The following is a 16,444-nucleotide window of genomic DNA, read 5'->3' on the forward strand; positions in this document are numbered from 1 at the left end:
TAAAAAATTATATTTATTAAAGGTGATTAAAAAAGGGTCAATATATTATTAAATAAAAATAAATGATTAAATTAAGAGATATGTCATTCAAAGAAAAACTATATTTCCTCCAATTTTCCGCAAGTTAAGAATACTAAAAAAATGGGAAAAAATTGTGCCTTCATAAAAAGTACCTTGTTGAGCATTGAAAATACCATTAACCCTGATCCTTTAAAAAAAAAGAATTTAAATTAAAAGTTTTTTGAATGTTTTTTCAATACTTTTGGACTGGGCTTGAGCATAGAATATGTCATAATAATCAACAAAGAAATTATTGCGATAGGAATATTTATTAGTATTATTATTAGTATGGCTTTGAAACCGATTAATATCCTATCGATAAGAACTGGTTCTAAAAATCGTGTATAGCATCGTATCACAGACAATTTTCTACAAATATTAATATAAAAATCATAAAATTAATACTTTTTAGCCCCTAAGGGTTTTAATCTTATATTTTTTATATTACTATCCGCGGAAAGCTGTCTATAATACGATGCCATAAATAACTATTCCTGATTAGCGGAAAACTTGGAAGCCGAGTTTACAATTTTTCTTGAGGTGAAAATCCCATCCACAAAAACTTAAACAATATTATCATCCATAATGATACTCATTCGCCGCTTTCTCTCCAATTTCTCGGCTGAAATTGAGCCGTGTGGCCGCTGAAATAGAAAATAAATTAAAAGCTGCGCTCTTAACATTATGTTTGTCTGTCTGTCTATTTGTTATTTAAATCTTCAGCATTATTTGCAGTATTGCTTCCAAAGCGATTAATATCCGCTGGATTCAAACCTTGTATTCGCCCCATGATGCGGTAGGGGTTCGATTTTTTTTTTTTTTTTGGGGGGGGTTATAGCCTAAACCCAACACAGGACCAGTATAGCTAAATTCCCTTGATAGTAGAGCCTAATCGGTTCAGCGGTTATAGAGATAGGCAGACATCGTTCTACTTTGTTTTATAGATTATGTTTTGGGGTGGGATTTTTCCTTTCTTTGGGGAGTGTGGATGTCCAATCAACACGAAAATAGATTAAAACCACCACAGGACCAGTAGGTATATTCCCTGAAGAGTAAAACCATTCGTTAGCTATATTCCCTAAAGAGTAGAGCCCAATCGGTTCAGCGGTTGTCGAGATCTTAAACTTCAGACAGACGGATAGACATCGTTCTTCTTTGTTTTATAAATAACTTTTTTATTTGAACCTTAAAAAGCATGGTAACAAATTCTTCATAGTTGACATTTCCATCCCCATCTATGTCTGCCTCATTTATTAACTCCTAGGATAGATAGATAGATAGATAGATAGATAAATAGATAGATAGATAGATAGATAGATAGATAGATAGATAAGTATTTTATTATAGACTAGCGGCTTCGCCCCTAACAAACTGCGTTTGATCAACCCAATATTTTGTATTTTAGATTTCAAAGAAAAATTTAGGGGGAATTTTTTTTTGGAGAGGGGGGGGTAGTCGACCACCCCCTTTTTTAGTTTAGTTTTAAAAAGCAAAATTATTTTTATTTTGGTGGGGGGGGGGGAGTGTCCCACTTCCCGTGAAAATAGCTTAAAACCATCACAGGACCAGTAGGTATATTCCCTGAAGAGTAGAGCTCAATCGGTTCTGTAGTTACTGAGATCTTAAGCTTCAGACAGACAGATGGACAGACAGACATCGTTCTACTTTGTATAATTGATTTTGACTCTAATTGGACTACATAAAGATAGCTAAACTATTTATAGTCCTTAAAAAATAAATATTAAAATAAAATTAAAGTCTAAGGGCCAGTTAAATTACGGTGTATTTGTTTATTATCTATACAAAACATTTTTAAACTAGCTATTCTTTCCCTATAAGATTGATTTGATTTTTAGAAAACAGATCTATAATTTTAAAAATTTAACAAAATTTAGAAATTTAATGAGGTATAATACTTTATTTTAAGTTGAACGAAAAACAATTATTTGTTTAAAAATGTCTGAGCCTCTATTGAGTAAAATAAAAACTAATATTTAAATGAAAACTAATTAAAATTTTTTTAACAAGTGTTTTCAACACAAGTGTAAATTATATACACAATATATTACTACAATACAATACGTATTGATATAGAGACTAACAAGGATGACAACTTCTAAGTAGCATAGCACATAAGATCTAGGGTGGTAATACGGATAAGAAGATTTATAAAGCATTGGTTGAGATCAAGAACAAAAAATGTTAAAACCTTTCTCAAGTATTTCATATTTTTTTTTAATATTCATATTTTACAGCATAACAAACAGACTGACAGACAAGGTATATTACATACTGGATGCTCATTAGTTTAGACAATATTATCATAAAATCAGACTTAAAATCATAAAATCTTGAGAAATTACATATCCCCCATAGGGAAACGTACTGACAAGTTAAATTATTGAGTAGGTTCGCTACAAAAATAAAAAAAGGATATTACAGGTGTTACTTTAAGTATTTCCTTATACTAGCAAAATTTTTGAGTGGGTTGCTTCATTTTAATTAAAATTTAAATTTGGACTTGTATTATGGTTTAAAGTACATATTAGGAGATAAATAGAAAGATAGATGGATAGACAGATAGATTGATAGATATTTATATAGATAGATAGATAGATAGATAGGCATCGTGTTACTTTTATACAAGGATATATATAGATAGTGATACAAACCTCTGTTTCTTCAATTGATAATTTTTCACCAAGATTTTGTAAAACTGATGTCAAATCTAAAAAACAAGGACAATTATGCAGCGCAATTTCACTAAAGAATACTTTGATTATATTCATTGTTAATGGTGAAATATTGGTGGAAAGAGAATAGGCAATTTTTTGCTTACAATTAACGAATTTTCAATTAGAATTTTTTTTCCAGTTAAAACTTTGATTCGAAATATTTATTATTTTGAACACAGTAATAGTGTCTGACTGATTATGACGTAACAAAAAAAATTAGCCAATGAGAGGCCGTTATTGACCAATGGTAAAATTTATAGTGGCCTCTCATTGGCTAATTTTTTTTGTTACGTCATAATCAGTCCGACACTTTTACTGGGTTCAAAACTTTGATTCAAAATATTTATTATTTTTTACAATAGCATATTGTAATTTTAATCAGTAGCAAATAAGGAAGGATAAAAAATGTAATACTAGGTTGGCGAAAAAAGAGTTTTCCTTCAAATAAACCTTCCAACTTCACTGGCTTCTTTATTTTAATATAATGCAGCTTATTATTTATGATTTTAAAAACCACTGTTTTTAAGCAAAGCTTCTCTATAATTATGAGGGAGAGAGAGGACAAAGTTTTATTTTAAAGTTTTCTTATTCGTGGTTTAACATCTTTGGACACTTTTAATAAATTTTTATTAAGATATGTTATTATTTCAACCACTAATTGTAATCTACATAAGAGGTAATTTTGTGTAACATCATTTGGGAAGAACGTAAATTTGTTTGCCATTATCTTAGCCCTTTATATCATTTAGTGTTCAAATGTTTGAACTACTAATTGTAATTTACAGAGGGGGTAATTTTGTGTTTTAAGGATGAACATCAATTAATTAACCATTGTCTTATTCCCTTTCGATCCCGGAGCTGGATCTTTAAATCATTTTAGTGGTAAGCCAGATCGGGGTGAGCCAACTTTCCACCAATGAAAGCATAGCATTTTATGAAATGCCGCGCTGTGATTGGCTGAAATTCGGCTCACCCCGATCTGGCTTACCACTAAAATGATTTAAAGATCCAGCTCTGGAGAATCAAAGCTACTTTACAATTAATAACCACCTGTAGCTGTAATGAACCCGTGTCCTTCCCTGTCAAATACTCGGAAAGCTTCCCTAAACATAATAAATTTTATTTATCGCATTTTATCATAGACAGCTTTCCGCGGATATTATATACATAAGATTTAAACCAGTTTTGTTGGAACATCTTTAATATTCGTGGAATATTGTCTGTAATATGATACTCTACATGATTTTTTAGTATGGCTGACAAAAGGATCTAATCCATCGGATATTTGGTTGTTTCGAAGGACTTTTCGAATTATATATAGAGTAGCTTCGCTAATTGTTAGATTATACACCAACTTCCCAAAACCCGCCTATAATTAAAAGAAGTACGTATTTAATTCAAAGCAGAACGATTTCTGTCCGTCTGAAGATTAAGATCTCGGTCCAAAATATTAAATTTCCCCATCATATAGGTTTGTTCATTTTTTTTTACTTTTGTAAACAAAAACTTAGTCTTAGAAATACATCTATGCCCCAAGAGTTTACGGGTAAAGCTATGGCTTTAAATCCCATTGATTTCCCGTCGGATTAAAACCGGTTCAGAACTAAATTTATAGAAAGAAAAATAAACATTACCTTATTTCTTCTTCAATATCTGTATCGTGAATTTCTCTAAAAATTAATTTAATTTTAAAAAATTCATTAATAAACAAGGATGGCAACATCCATAAGTAGCGAAGCGCGGAAAAAATCTTAGAAAACCTTTAAATAATGAGGATTATGTCTTTCGAAGCATGACCGAAAGTCATACGAATAAAAAAATGTATAGACTAGATGAACATATATCTTAAGAATTTTCACTGAAATTCAGGTGTCTATCTTTAATTATCTAAATTACATCTAAAATTACATTTCTCCCATAGCGTTATGGACTGACTAACTGACGGATGGACTAACAGACAAAGTAAATTATAGAGTAGCATCGTTACTAAAAATTTGATTAAACCTAATCCACATTTTTAAATAAAATCAAAAGATCAATCTTCGAGAAATACTCAGGGGGGAGGGGACATTGTGATGTTTATTACACTAGTCCCCAAAGTTTAATAATATTCTCATTCGTTGGATTAACAACTTGGTTAATTGATTAGTTCAATAACTTGAGTGTCCAAACGTTTCAGCCACTAATTGTAAAATACAGAAGGCAGGTGATCTAAAGGGATAAGACAATGGCCGATATATTAATATATACCCTTGCTGTACATTAAAATTTGTGGTTGAATCGTTTGGACACTCAACCTAATGAACCAACAAATCAGAAGTCTCCAAATTTAATAAGCCAAAAAAAGAACAAATTTTATCATAAAATTTTGGGGACTAGCGTAATAAACAGCCCAATGTCCCCTCCCTCCCTGATTACCTTGTCATAAGCCAAACAAACTCGTTAAAACTTATACATCCGTTTCCATCCTAAGATTAAATATTTTTTTATATTAAAAAAAAAACAAAAGTTATCCTTTTTGAAAAATAATTTGTCTATATTAGAATCAGCTGTTTGTTTAGCGTGTCCCCTAGAAGCTCTTTTAAATATTTTTTTTTCTGTGGGGGGATACTAAAGAGAAGGGGAGATTGATTCTTTTGTAGGGGTATTTCTCTCGGGAGGGTGGTGGTACCATCCCAAAATAGTTATAAACCTTCCCAGGGCTAGGAAAAACTACATTGTAAAGAAGAACCATATCGGTCCTACGGTACGAACAGACCCACACACAGAGATCCTGTTACTTCATTATAAGGATATAACTTATTTATAACTTATTACCTGGTCTATCTCAGCTATCAACTCCTAAAAATACAGAAAAAAAAACAAATTAACAAGAACATATAAGTAGCGCCGCAATAACATGATGACAACAATAATGAAATAAAGGGAATCTATAATACAAAGTAGCTTGATGTCTGTCTGTGTGTCCGTCCGTCTGTCCGTCTGAAGCTTAAGATCTCGGTAACCACTGAACCGATTGGATTCTACTCTTCAGGGTATATACCTAGCGGTCCTGTGGTGGTTTTAAGCTATTTTCTTGGGGGGTGGGACACCCCCAACCCCCCTAAAAATGAAAATCCCCACCCCAATTTTTTTTTGCAGAATATTTCCTTGGTCCTTTTTTTTGCAGAAGATTTCCTTGGTCCTTTTTTTATGCAGAAGATTTCCTTGGTCCTTTTACGAATTTCGCCTAAATTTATTTTTATCTCCTCTTGGGGCAAAGCCCCTAGAGGCTAGGGGCGAAGCCGCTAGTAAAAGATATAAAGAAGTAAGGTTTTTTTGCAAAGGTCTTACTAACCACTGAAACGATTGCGTTATTCATGTTCTAGTTAATTGACACTTAGGGGACACTGAGGTGTTTTTAACAATAGTCCCCAAAGTTTTATAATAACGTTTACTTATTCGTTGGCTCAACAACTTTAGGGACTTTTATTGAATTTTGATTAATTGGTTTATGCATTTGAGTGTCCAAATGTTTCAACCACTAATTGTAATCTATATACAAGTGATATTTTTGTGTATCATAATTGGGATTGTACATAAATTTATCAATCATTGTCTTATCCCTTTAGATCCCTGTTATAAATGTAACTTTGATTCTCCCAATATTACCAAAGAACAGAAAAAGGAAAGTAATTTGGTTCAATCCTCCATACAACTCTGCAGTAAAAACTAACATTGCTAAGGAGTTCTTAAAGCTAGTTGACAAACACTTCCCTAAAAACTCACCACTCCATAAATACTACAACAGAAACACATTGAAAGTTTCATATTCAACAATGGCTAACATGGGAAGTATAATTCAAAGCCATAACAAAAAACTACTGGGTGAATCAAACCTACCTACAGAAAAGGGTTGCAACTGTAGAAATCCACAAGATTGCCCCCTGGATGGAAAATGCCTTACAGAAAGTTTGGTGTACAAAGCCCTTGTCACAGATGAAACAAACCAAACTAAATACCAATATATAGGGCTGTCATCTGGACCTTTTAAAAACAGATACTATAAACACTTGCACTCATTTAGACACAACAACAATGGTACTAAGCTTTCTGACTGCATTTTAAAGCTTAAAGAACAGAACAAGCCACACAGCCTAAAATGGTCAATAAAAGCCCTTGCAACGACTTACAACCAAAAATTCAAGAAATGCCAATTATGCCTGACAGAATGCGTTTCCATTGCCCATGCTTCAAAATCAACCACAACATCTCTCAACATGAGAAATGAAGTCCTCAACCACTGCATACATCGGAAAAAGTACTTACTGGACCAAACTTAACCTTGTATGGCCATATTATAGCAATTTTTTTTATATATATCATGCATAATATTCATTACTACAAAGTACATATTGCCTTTTTATGTGTTTAATAAGAAACATTAGTCATAATTAAATGGTAAAATTTAAATACCTCACCACCTTTCCCCTTTTTTATTACGCAAAATCACCCCCCCCCCCTCATTCCTTACCTCCACTTGAGGAAAAAAATCATCTTTTGTTTTTTAATAAACAGTATAAAACTTATGCTCATTAAAGCATCATGTCTTTTTATTTATAACCAACTGAAGATTGTTTTTTAACATGAAACACTGTGTATTGGACTTATCAAATAAAAATAACATGTTTAATTAAACTGTGTTGATCACTCTATGTAATATTATCAAATTAGAATATTTCAATTTCAATGAGAAAAACAGGGAGGGAGGGGACAATAGGCTGTAAATTATACTGGCCCCCAAAGTTTTTAAAACACATTCGTTCACTGTAAAATGTTGGGGCATTTATTAAATATTGATGGGTTGATAAAAACTAGCAGTGTTCAAACTTTTCCACCATTGATTTTAATCTACAGATGGGGTAATTTAGGATATCATAATTGAGAATGCACATCAATTTAAGTCTTATCCCTTAAGATCCCTTGGAAATCTTCATTTCAATGTTAAATTGAATTTAATGTTATTTCTCGTATTCATTCGAATCCGGTGGATAGGAACCGGTTCTCATCCATACGAAAAAACTATGTCTAGCATCGTACTATATCCAGTTTTCTACGAATACAGAAATGTACAATCATAAGATTAAAACCAGTTTTTTTAGCCCGTGCCTTCGGCAACTCGGGGCTAAAAAACTAGTTTTAATCTTATAATTGTACATTCTATATCCGCGGAAAGCCGTTTATAATACGATACGAGAAATAACTATTAAATATTTGAAAATAGAATTTCTATAGCTGAAATCGATTATATGTAGGAAGGGACGGGACATTGGACTGTAAATTACACTGGTACCCAAGGTCAAAGATTAATTAATTGTTTTAGTTTTAATTGGTTGGTTCCAGTTTAGCATTGTTTAAACTTTACCACCATTAATTTTAATCAACAAAAGGGATAAATTGCATAATCATTATTCATTATTATAATTAATTATTCATTATCCCTTAAGTTCAACAAGCTATCATTTAACAAGGTTGAACAAATGGTCAACGTTGACATATTATCGACATGCTTTTATGCAGAATGTCTATTCCAGCAGGGATCTAAAGGGATAAGACAATGGCTAATAAATCGATGTACATCCCCAATTATAGTAATAAAAAATTACTCCTTCTATTGCTTACAATTAGTGGTTGAAACGTTTGTAGATACTTAGATAAAAAAAGATAGATAAATATAAATATAGATAGATAGATAAATGTTATGACCCACCTGTAGTTCTCCCTCTGATGGATTCCAGCCAAATGTTCTCATCACCTGAACAAGATAAATCGGTGCTTTCTCTCAAAGTTCCATATCGAAAAAAGAACCCCCTCTCCACTTTTTAAAATAATTTGAAAACAAGGGTGAGGGGGTAGCTTTTTTATGCCTAACCACTACGGGGCCTATTCCTGCCGTGCTACTTAATACCCAATAATACCTTACCTAACCTGACCTAATGTATTAAACAAACAAATGAAAAACTATCATCCCCCCCCAATATTTATTTTGAATTTATTTTAAAATAAGGAGGGGTGGGTTCTGTGCTCAACTAGGCTTTTTGGGGGAAACCGCCAAAGAATCAATTATAGCGATACGTTAATTGATAGTAAATTAATCTTCTTACAAAAGAGGGTGGATAATAATGATTTATTGTAGCTCAGAGATGTTAGTAAATCAACCTGCTGGGCTACCCAGTTCCCAATTTAACCCAACCTAACCTTACATAAAGTACTAAACAAACAAATTATATACTACCCAGAGAAAGAGAGAGGTCAATGGGCTGTTTATTACACTAGTTCTCAAAGTTTTATAAGAACGTTTTCTTATTAGTTGGCTTAACATCTTTGTGGACTGTAGTGAATTTTGATTGGTTGGTTTATTAAGTTGAGTGATCAAACGTTTCAATCATGAATATTACGCTACAGAAGGGGTAATTTTGTGGATCATCATTGGGGATGTACATCAATTGTATTGGCCATTGTCTTATCCCTTTAGATTTCTACCCCACTACTCTTAATTAGATTAATATATCATCCAATGTCCTATCTCTGTACCATTGTGTATTATGTTGAAAATAAAAATATATTTTTCCTTATGAAACTTTCACAAACTCGAGACAGGTCCTAACTTAATTTTAGAAAGAACAGGGCCATAACAACTGAAGAAAAAACTTTTTTGTGCTTTTTAATGTTAACAGTTTAGATAGTTCTATGATATAAAGTAACAGGATGTCTATCTGTATGTCAAGAAAGTTCACGTAAGCAAAATAATAAGGGAAGTTTAGTATTAGTCAAGAGCAGGTTTTAGTTTATTTATGTAGGTAAAAGACCTAAAGTGATAAGACAATGGCTAATGAATTGATATACATTCCCAATTATGATACACAAAATTACCCCTTCTGTAGATTACAATTAGTACTTGAAAAGTTTTGACACTCTTTTTTATGAACTAACCAATCATATTTACTAAAATTTTGAAGCCAAAAAAAATATGTTTTTATAAAACTTTGTAGACTAGTTTAATAAACAGTCTAATGTCTTCTCCCTCCCTGGGGATATGTATGTTACTAAAAGGACGTCTAAGCTTTCTATTTTTTTTAAGGGGGGGGGGCGGGGAGGGGGAGGGGGAGGGGAATTAAAGGTTTTTGGGGGCTTTAAATTATTTCTTCTACATAAAAATAAAATAACTATGTCCCCATTCTTTTTTAGTTCAGGTGTTAATTACACGTTAATTTGAGACTAATTTGTTAATTGAAACATATTCAGTTTCAATTCATTTAAGGATCATCCTGTTAAACTTTGCTTACATTTTTATATCAACACAATACATCCATTATCAATGTATAGTGTACAGTATATCCAATAAAATTGCACATTGTACATCCATTATCACTGCTTGGCTGACATGCAAACCTAGCCTAACGTGTAGCGCATCCTATAATCGTCGGAGAGGTAATTGGTTTGAATCTCGGCTCAAAAAAGTGTCAGAACTAAAGAAGTTGAAAATACTTAATTCAGCTATTATGTGAGATGCGTGACATTAATGGATATCAGTAGACTTAAAGTGTTGAATGCCTTGGCCTAAATCAGGCGCAACTAAATACCTTGCACAGTTAGCACTTAAAGACGACGTAATTGACGAGGTGAGACGGACGTACAGACATACCAAAATTCTAGAGTAGCTGCGACGCAAAACATACCTGTCCTAATTCAACGCTAGTTATCGTTCCACCTCCATCTCTAAAATAATAATAAGTTATTTATCTTATTAAAGAACAGCTTTGCGCGGAGAAGAAAACGAAATATATTATATTATATGAATAATAATCAGTTTCTTAGCCATACTGTAAAATAGATTGATTTAGTACGTTTCTCAAAGTTGCTGTCGGGCACTACCCCCCCCCCCCCCCCTTTCCCCTTCAAAATAGATTGAAATAAAGATGATAGCGGGGGCATTATTTTTTCTTCATCTGACTAACTCTGCAGTGCTTCCCATTACCCAATAAAACTTTACCTAACATGACCTGAAGTTATAAACAAACAAACGAAGACTTACCCATCGCCCCTTTACATTAAATTTTTTTTAACAACAGTCACTTTATCACTTTGACCGACAGAAAGGTCGAAGAAAAATGTAATTCTTGGATCACAAACGTCTTTTTCTTTGAAAAATCTTACCTGTCAAAAAATGAGAATATTTCTTTATATTCTTCTAACTTTTCTTTGGACAATCCTTCTGTAACCTAAAATAAAATAAAAATTATGTTCGGATGGTCCTTTTAAAGTCATTAAAAAAAGGTAAATTTTCAATTAAACAGTTATTTGGAATGTAACAAATATAATAAGTCTTTAACTTCTTTGAAAGATAGATTATACTTTGTTTAAGGATCTATTTTTTATTGATTCTCAAAAAAACTAATTGCTTCACCCTTAGCTATTAGGGGAGAGGGAGAGCAGTTAAGATAATTAGCTTAAAACCACACTAATACATATAAAAAGCTTCCATAAAAAAGTACAAACAAAACTACTGACTATAAAGTCCAATATAATGAGCGAAGCATGTCTATAATTTAATCCTAAAAAGAAAGTTTGTCCTTCATTTAGTCCTTACTGTATTTTGCAACAAATTTATGTACAAGTTTGTTTAAACCTATAAATTTATGTTCTGCTTTTTAAGTTCACACAATTTCTGACACTCTATAATAGTTATTGTTCGTTTGACCTTCTTTTTTATTTTAGAGCAACGTTTTTATGGATGTTGTCATCCTTGTTTATTAACATTTTCATCTAACTTTCCTTTTGTGAGAGATTCTATGCTTATACGAGTTTATAAAATAGATTTTTACAATTAATCGATTATATTCAATATTTAATATTCAACATCATTTAAAAGTGTGAACTTTACTCAAATAATTAATAAACATTTTAATACTTTAGAATAGAGATTCTTCGTTTATAACAGTTTTTGCTCTATTTTCTGTTGTGACACAATAAATCATAAATCATTCCAATTTGCAACAAAAAGGTACTATTTGAAATCGGGACTTTTTAATGTTTATAAAGTCTTTTATAAATAAAATACTCTATGTTGCTTATATTAATAAAGGTACTATTTCTATTCTTATATTTTCTAAATACCATTAAGCGTACGAATAGATTCATATAATATGGCTAAAAAATTCATCCGAATGTCATTGTCCTGTAAGAGCTCAGAAATAACTGCTTAATAATAATGGATATAGAATAAGTGGATATATGTATTGAAATTGTGTTGTCAATTTGACTTGCCAGCAAAGGAGAAACCATGAAGTAAATATTCAATGTCTAAGCCAACCTACTTCATTGCTTGCTTTAAAATTACATTTTTGCGACAAAATACAAAAGTATATTTTGACAACATTGTTGAAACACCTTTTAAGAATGTTATAACAACATGAAAGGTTTTTGGAACATACGGAATAAATCAGGGATCTAAAGGGATAAGACAATGGCAGATAGATTAATGTTCATCCCCAATGATATTACACATAATAACCCCTTCTGTAGATTACAGTTAATAGTTAAAACATTTGGACACTCAACCAACCAATAAAAATTCAATAAAAGTGTCCAAAGTTGTTAAGGCGTTAATATAAAACTTTCAGGACTAGTGTAATAAACAGCCCAATGTCTCCTCCCTCCCTGGAAACATACGGAATAAATAATTCAGAATGTAAAATGTGAAACAAGCTGTAGGGGATTTCAATGAACAAGGACGTTCACAATCTATAGTTTGGATATAGGATATACGTGGATATATTGACAGGGGAAAATTTGTTGTCAATTTAGCTTGATAATATGGACTTAACTTATTGGTCAGTAGTAGAGGTGATATGGGTAAATTTGCTGAATGGTATTGGTATTTTAGCCTCCTGTAAGTTTCACTTTATTAGAGTACAAGATAATCTGATGTAAGATCCAGGCAATAATATATCCACTAACAGGCTGAAGATTTCAATGTATTAACAAGAACGTTCAATAGTTTGAAGAATATATATAGAAGCGGGGATACTTTATAATTAGGATCTACCGTACGTTTATCTGTAACTTGTTATATTTCTAAAACATCCTCTTTTGGGTGAATCTTGAGTTTGAGATTTAATAGAATAACATACAATTTAGGAGCGTTTAAAACAAATATCTATATTTAAAAGAAAAGACATGCATATAGAGTGGGAAAAGCAAATCCTTTTAGAACATGTATAGATATTTTAATCAATTCTTATATAATTCTTGTATTATCTATATATTGTCATGCATTTTAGTAGCGCAGCTACTCTATAACTAAGCTTTGTATGTCAGTTTGTCCGACAGTATATCTGACTTTGGCAGATAGTCAATTAAACGGAATACAACTACCTTTCCAGTATTGCTTCGAAACCGATTAATACCCGCTGTATTAGAACCGATTCTAAGCCAAACTTAAAATTCATGTATAGCATTGAATTCTAGTTATTTTTCTATGAATATTAAGATAAAAATCATAAAATAAATAACAGTTTTGTTAGCCCGGTCCTTTAACCCCTCGGAATAACAATACTGGATTAAATCTTTAAAAATTAAATGTTAAATATCGCGAAAAGTTGTCTATAATACGACGCGATAAATAACTATTGTCTTAAAATGTTATTAGGGGTCCATATTTGGATGACGGGAAGTTGCCCAGAGAGAGAGAGAGCTGTTTATTACACTAGTCCAGGAGTCCTCAAAGTTTTATAATAACATTTTCTTATTCGTTGGCTTAACAACTTATGATACTTTGTTTCAACCACTAATCTTTATCTACAGCAGGGAAAATTTTGTGTATCTTCATTGGGGATGTACATTAATTTGTCTTATCCCTTTAGATCCCTGGAAGTTGCTTTTGATCCTGCCAAAATATGTTAAGAACTAATCTCCCAAAAAAGAATGGATATAATATTACTTGGACATTTTCAAGTGATACTTGCAGCTGGCTAAAATAACGATACTCCCTTTACCCAATCCCCTCCAACTAGATAAACGAACAGACCATTTAATAACGTACATATAAGAAACATAAAGTGATGATAAATTTTCCCCTGTCATAATATCCACGTATTATATCTATCTATAAAAGAGATTAAGGCACAATCTTTCATATCTCAAGCGTAAGACCACCCCCAGTGATCTAAAGGGATAAGACAATGGCCGATAAACTAATGTACATCCCCAATGATTATACACTAAATTATCCCTTCTGTAGATTAGTGGTTTGAACGTTGGAAAATTTAACTTAACGAACCAATCAAAATTCAATAAAAGTCCTCAAAGTTGTTGAGCCAACAAAAAGGAAAAATTTTTTATAAAATTTTTGGGACTAGTGTAATAAACAGTCCAATGTCCCCTTCCTCCAAGCCTTCCACAACCTCAAAAACTACAATTATTTATTTATAAAAGAACAGTTAATAATATTACAGTTAGAAAAATAAAAAAAAACAGACAAAACCAGAGAGGGAGGAGACATTAAGCTTTTTATAAAACTAATCCCCAAAGTTTGATAATAAAATTTTCTTATTCGTTGGTTTAACAACTTCAGTAATTTTATTGAATTTTTGATTGGTTGGTTCATAAAGTTGAGTGTCCAAACGTTTCAACCACTAATTGTATTAACACCACTAATAAGTAAATTGCTGATTTACTAACATATTAACCAACTAACCTATGTTTGGTAAACGAACCTAACTAACACGAACCTTAAAAAATAAAGGATGCTAACCCAAATTAACTCTAAATATAGATACAAATTATAATTATCTACATATCTTAACATATGTAGAGGGAGGGGGGGGGGGATAGTCCAATAAAAAAATAAAGGAAGCTACCCCAGATTAACTCTAAATATAGATAAAAATTATAATTATCTACATATATTAACATATACTCCCAGTGAGTGTAAGGGGGGAGGGATAGTCCAATGAAAAATAAAGGATACTACCCCAGATTATAACTCTAAATATAGGTACAAATTAGAATTATCTACATATGTTAACATATACTCCCAGTGAGTGGGAGGGGGGGGGGGGGGATTGTACAATGAAAAAATAAAGGATGCTACCCCAGATTATAACTCTAAATATAGGTACAAATTAGAATTATCTACATATGTTAACATATACTCCCAGTGAGTGGGAGGGGGGGGGGGGTTGTACAATGAAAAATAAAGGATGCTACACCAGATTATAACTCTAAATATAGATATAAATTATAATTATCTACATATGTTAACATATACTCCCAGTGAGTGGGATGGGGGGGGGGGGATAGTCCAATGAAAAATAAAGGAAGCTACCCCAGATTAACTCTAAATATAGATACAAATTAGAATTACATACACATGTCAAAATGTTTAATCTCATTATTTTTATCAATTAATTCATCTGTATAAGTTTGAACCGTTTTTATCCTTATATAAAAGTAATAGGATATTTCTATGTCTGTCTGTTCCGAAGGACCTTGATAACCGCTGAACCGATATGGTTTTCCTTTTCAGTGTAGATTCTCTTAGGTCCTAGGAAGGTTTATAACTATATTCAGTGAGGGCGCCACCAATACTAAAATATAATTACCCCCTACAAAATTTTAAAAAAAATTTAAAGTGGGAAGGTCGACTCTCCCCTTCACTATCTCTGAAGTTTTTTTAGATGCCTCTAGGGGCGTAACCGCAAGTAAGGTATAATCTGGGAAGTGTAGCAACTTTATAAACAGTTTATTGAAAGTAAGTATGTCTTTCATCTACATCTACATTTGAAGGGGGAATTGGTGGAATAACAAAGTAAGTAAAAGAGTAGCTCTGCTGCTAATAATATAAAAAAATTATAACCAGATAAATCACAAGTTAATCCCTTATGAAACCAGTATTCAATGTAATAACAAAAGTTTAAATAGTTCCCAAAAAATTTCAATCTCAATTCGGTTTTAACTTTAAAAATGGATATAGAATACGTGGATAAATGTATTTTCAATTAAGGTTGCTAATAATGATCTCATGTATTGGTTAATTCGTTCATCCAGTATAAGGGGAGGGGACGGGTTATTGTTATTTCAGCCAGCTGTGAGTATCACTTTATTAGAGTACATGAAAATCTAGTGCAACATCCAAGTAATAATAAATCGATTACTTTAAATTGTTGACTCGTAAGAAAAGTTTGAAGAGCTTAATAATACGAGGAATCATCTACAGATTTAGGGCTGCTACTCTATAATATGAGTCAGTTTGCGAGTCCATAAAAGGTCCAATTTAACTGGTTGTTTATCGAGATAGACTTCTGTTTTGTTGTGTGTAGCTTTATGCACTACTTATGGTCATTATTGTTCTTGTTAATCCTTATACTAAAGTAACAGGATGTGTGTGTGTTTGTTTGTACCGATGGATCTCGCTAACCGCTGAACCGATCGGGTTCTCCTTAACAGGGTAGCTTCTCATAGGTCCCGGGAAGGTATATAACTATTTTCTTGGGGGGTGGGACACCCTCAACCCCCCCGAAAAATGAAAAATCCCACTCCCCCCCAATTTTTTTTTTATTTTTTTTTTACTAAAATTAAAAATTAGGGGAGGGGCATCCCCCCCTCCC

At 32.2% G+C, this 16,444-nt stretch overlaps 1 protein-coding gene across 5 annotated transcripts in view; it reads right to left on the reverse strand.

The window, feature by feature from the left end:
* The window catches only part of LOC145333055 (neo-calmodulin-like), a 34,427-nt gene continuing 17,983 nt past the window's right edge, over positions 1–16,444 (reverse strand). For all 5 annotated transcript variants that reach the window (XM_080178200.1, XM_080178202.1, XM_080178203.1 and 2 more), the window contains 10 exons: positions 10,992–11,056; positions 10,514–10,553; positions 8,545–8,589; positions 5,613–5,636; positions 5,214–5,263; positions 4,430–4,465; positions 3,846–3,898; positions 2,733–2,788; positions 1,246–1,320; positions 1–704 (listed from right to left, as the gene is read on the reverse strand). In XM_080178200.1, the coding sequence (XP_080034326.1) occupies positions 624–704; positions 1,246–1,320; positions 2,733–2,788; positions 3,846–3,898; positions 4,430–4,465; positions 5,214–5,263; positions 5,613–5,636; positions 8,545–8,589; positions 10,514–10,553; positions 10,992–11,056 (525 nt within the window). In that variant the 3' untranslated portion in view covers positions 1–623. The remainder of the gene's footprint in view (positions 705–1,245; positions 1,321–2,732; positions 2,789–3,845; positions 3,899–4,429; positions 4,466–5,213; positions 5,264–5,612; positions 5,637–8,544; positions 8,590–10,513; positions 10,554–10,991; positions 11,057–16,444) is intronic.

This window comes from Acartia tonsa, chromosome 12 (genome assembly GCF_053477335.1).
Source record: "Acartia tonsa isolate MP-2025a chromosome 12, ASM5347733v1, whole genome shotgun sequence".
Taxonomy (NCBI): Eukaryota; Metazoa; Arthropoda; class Copepoda; order Calanoida; family Acartiidae; genus Acartia; species Acartia tonsa.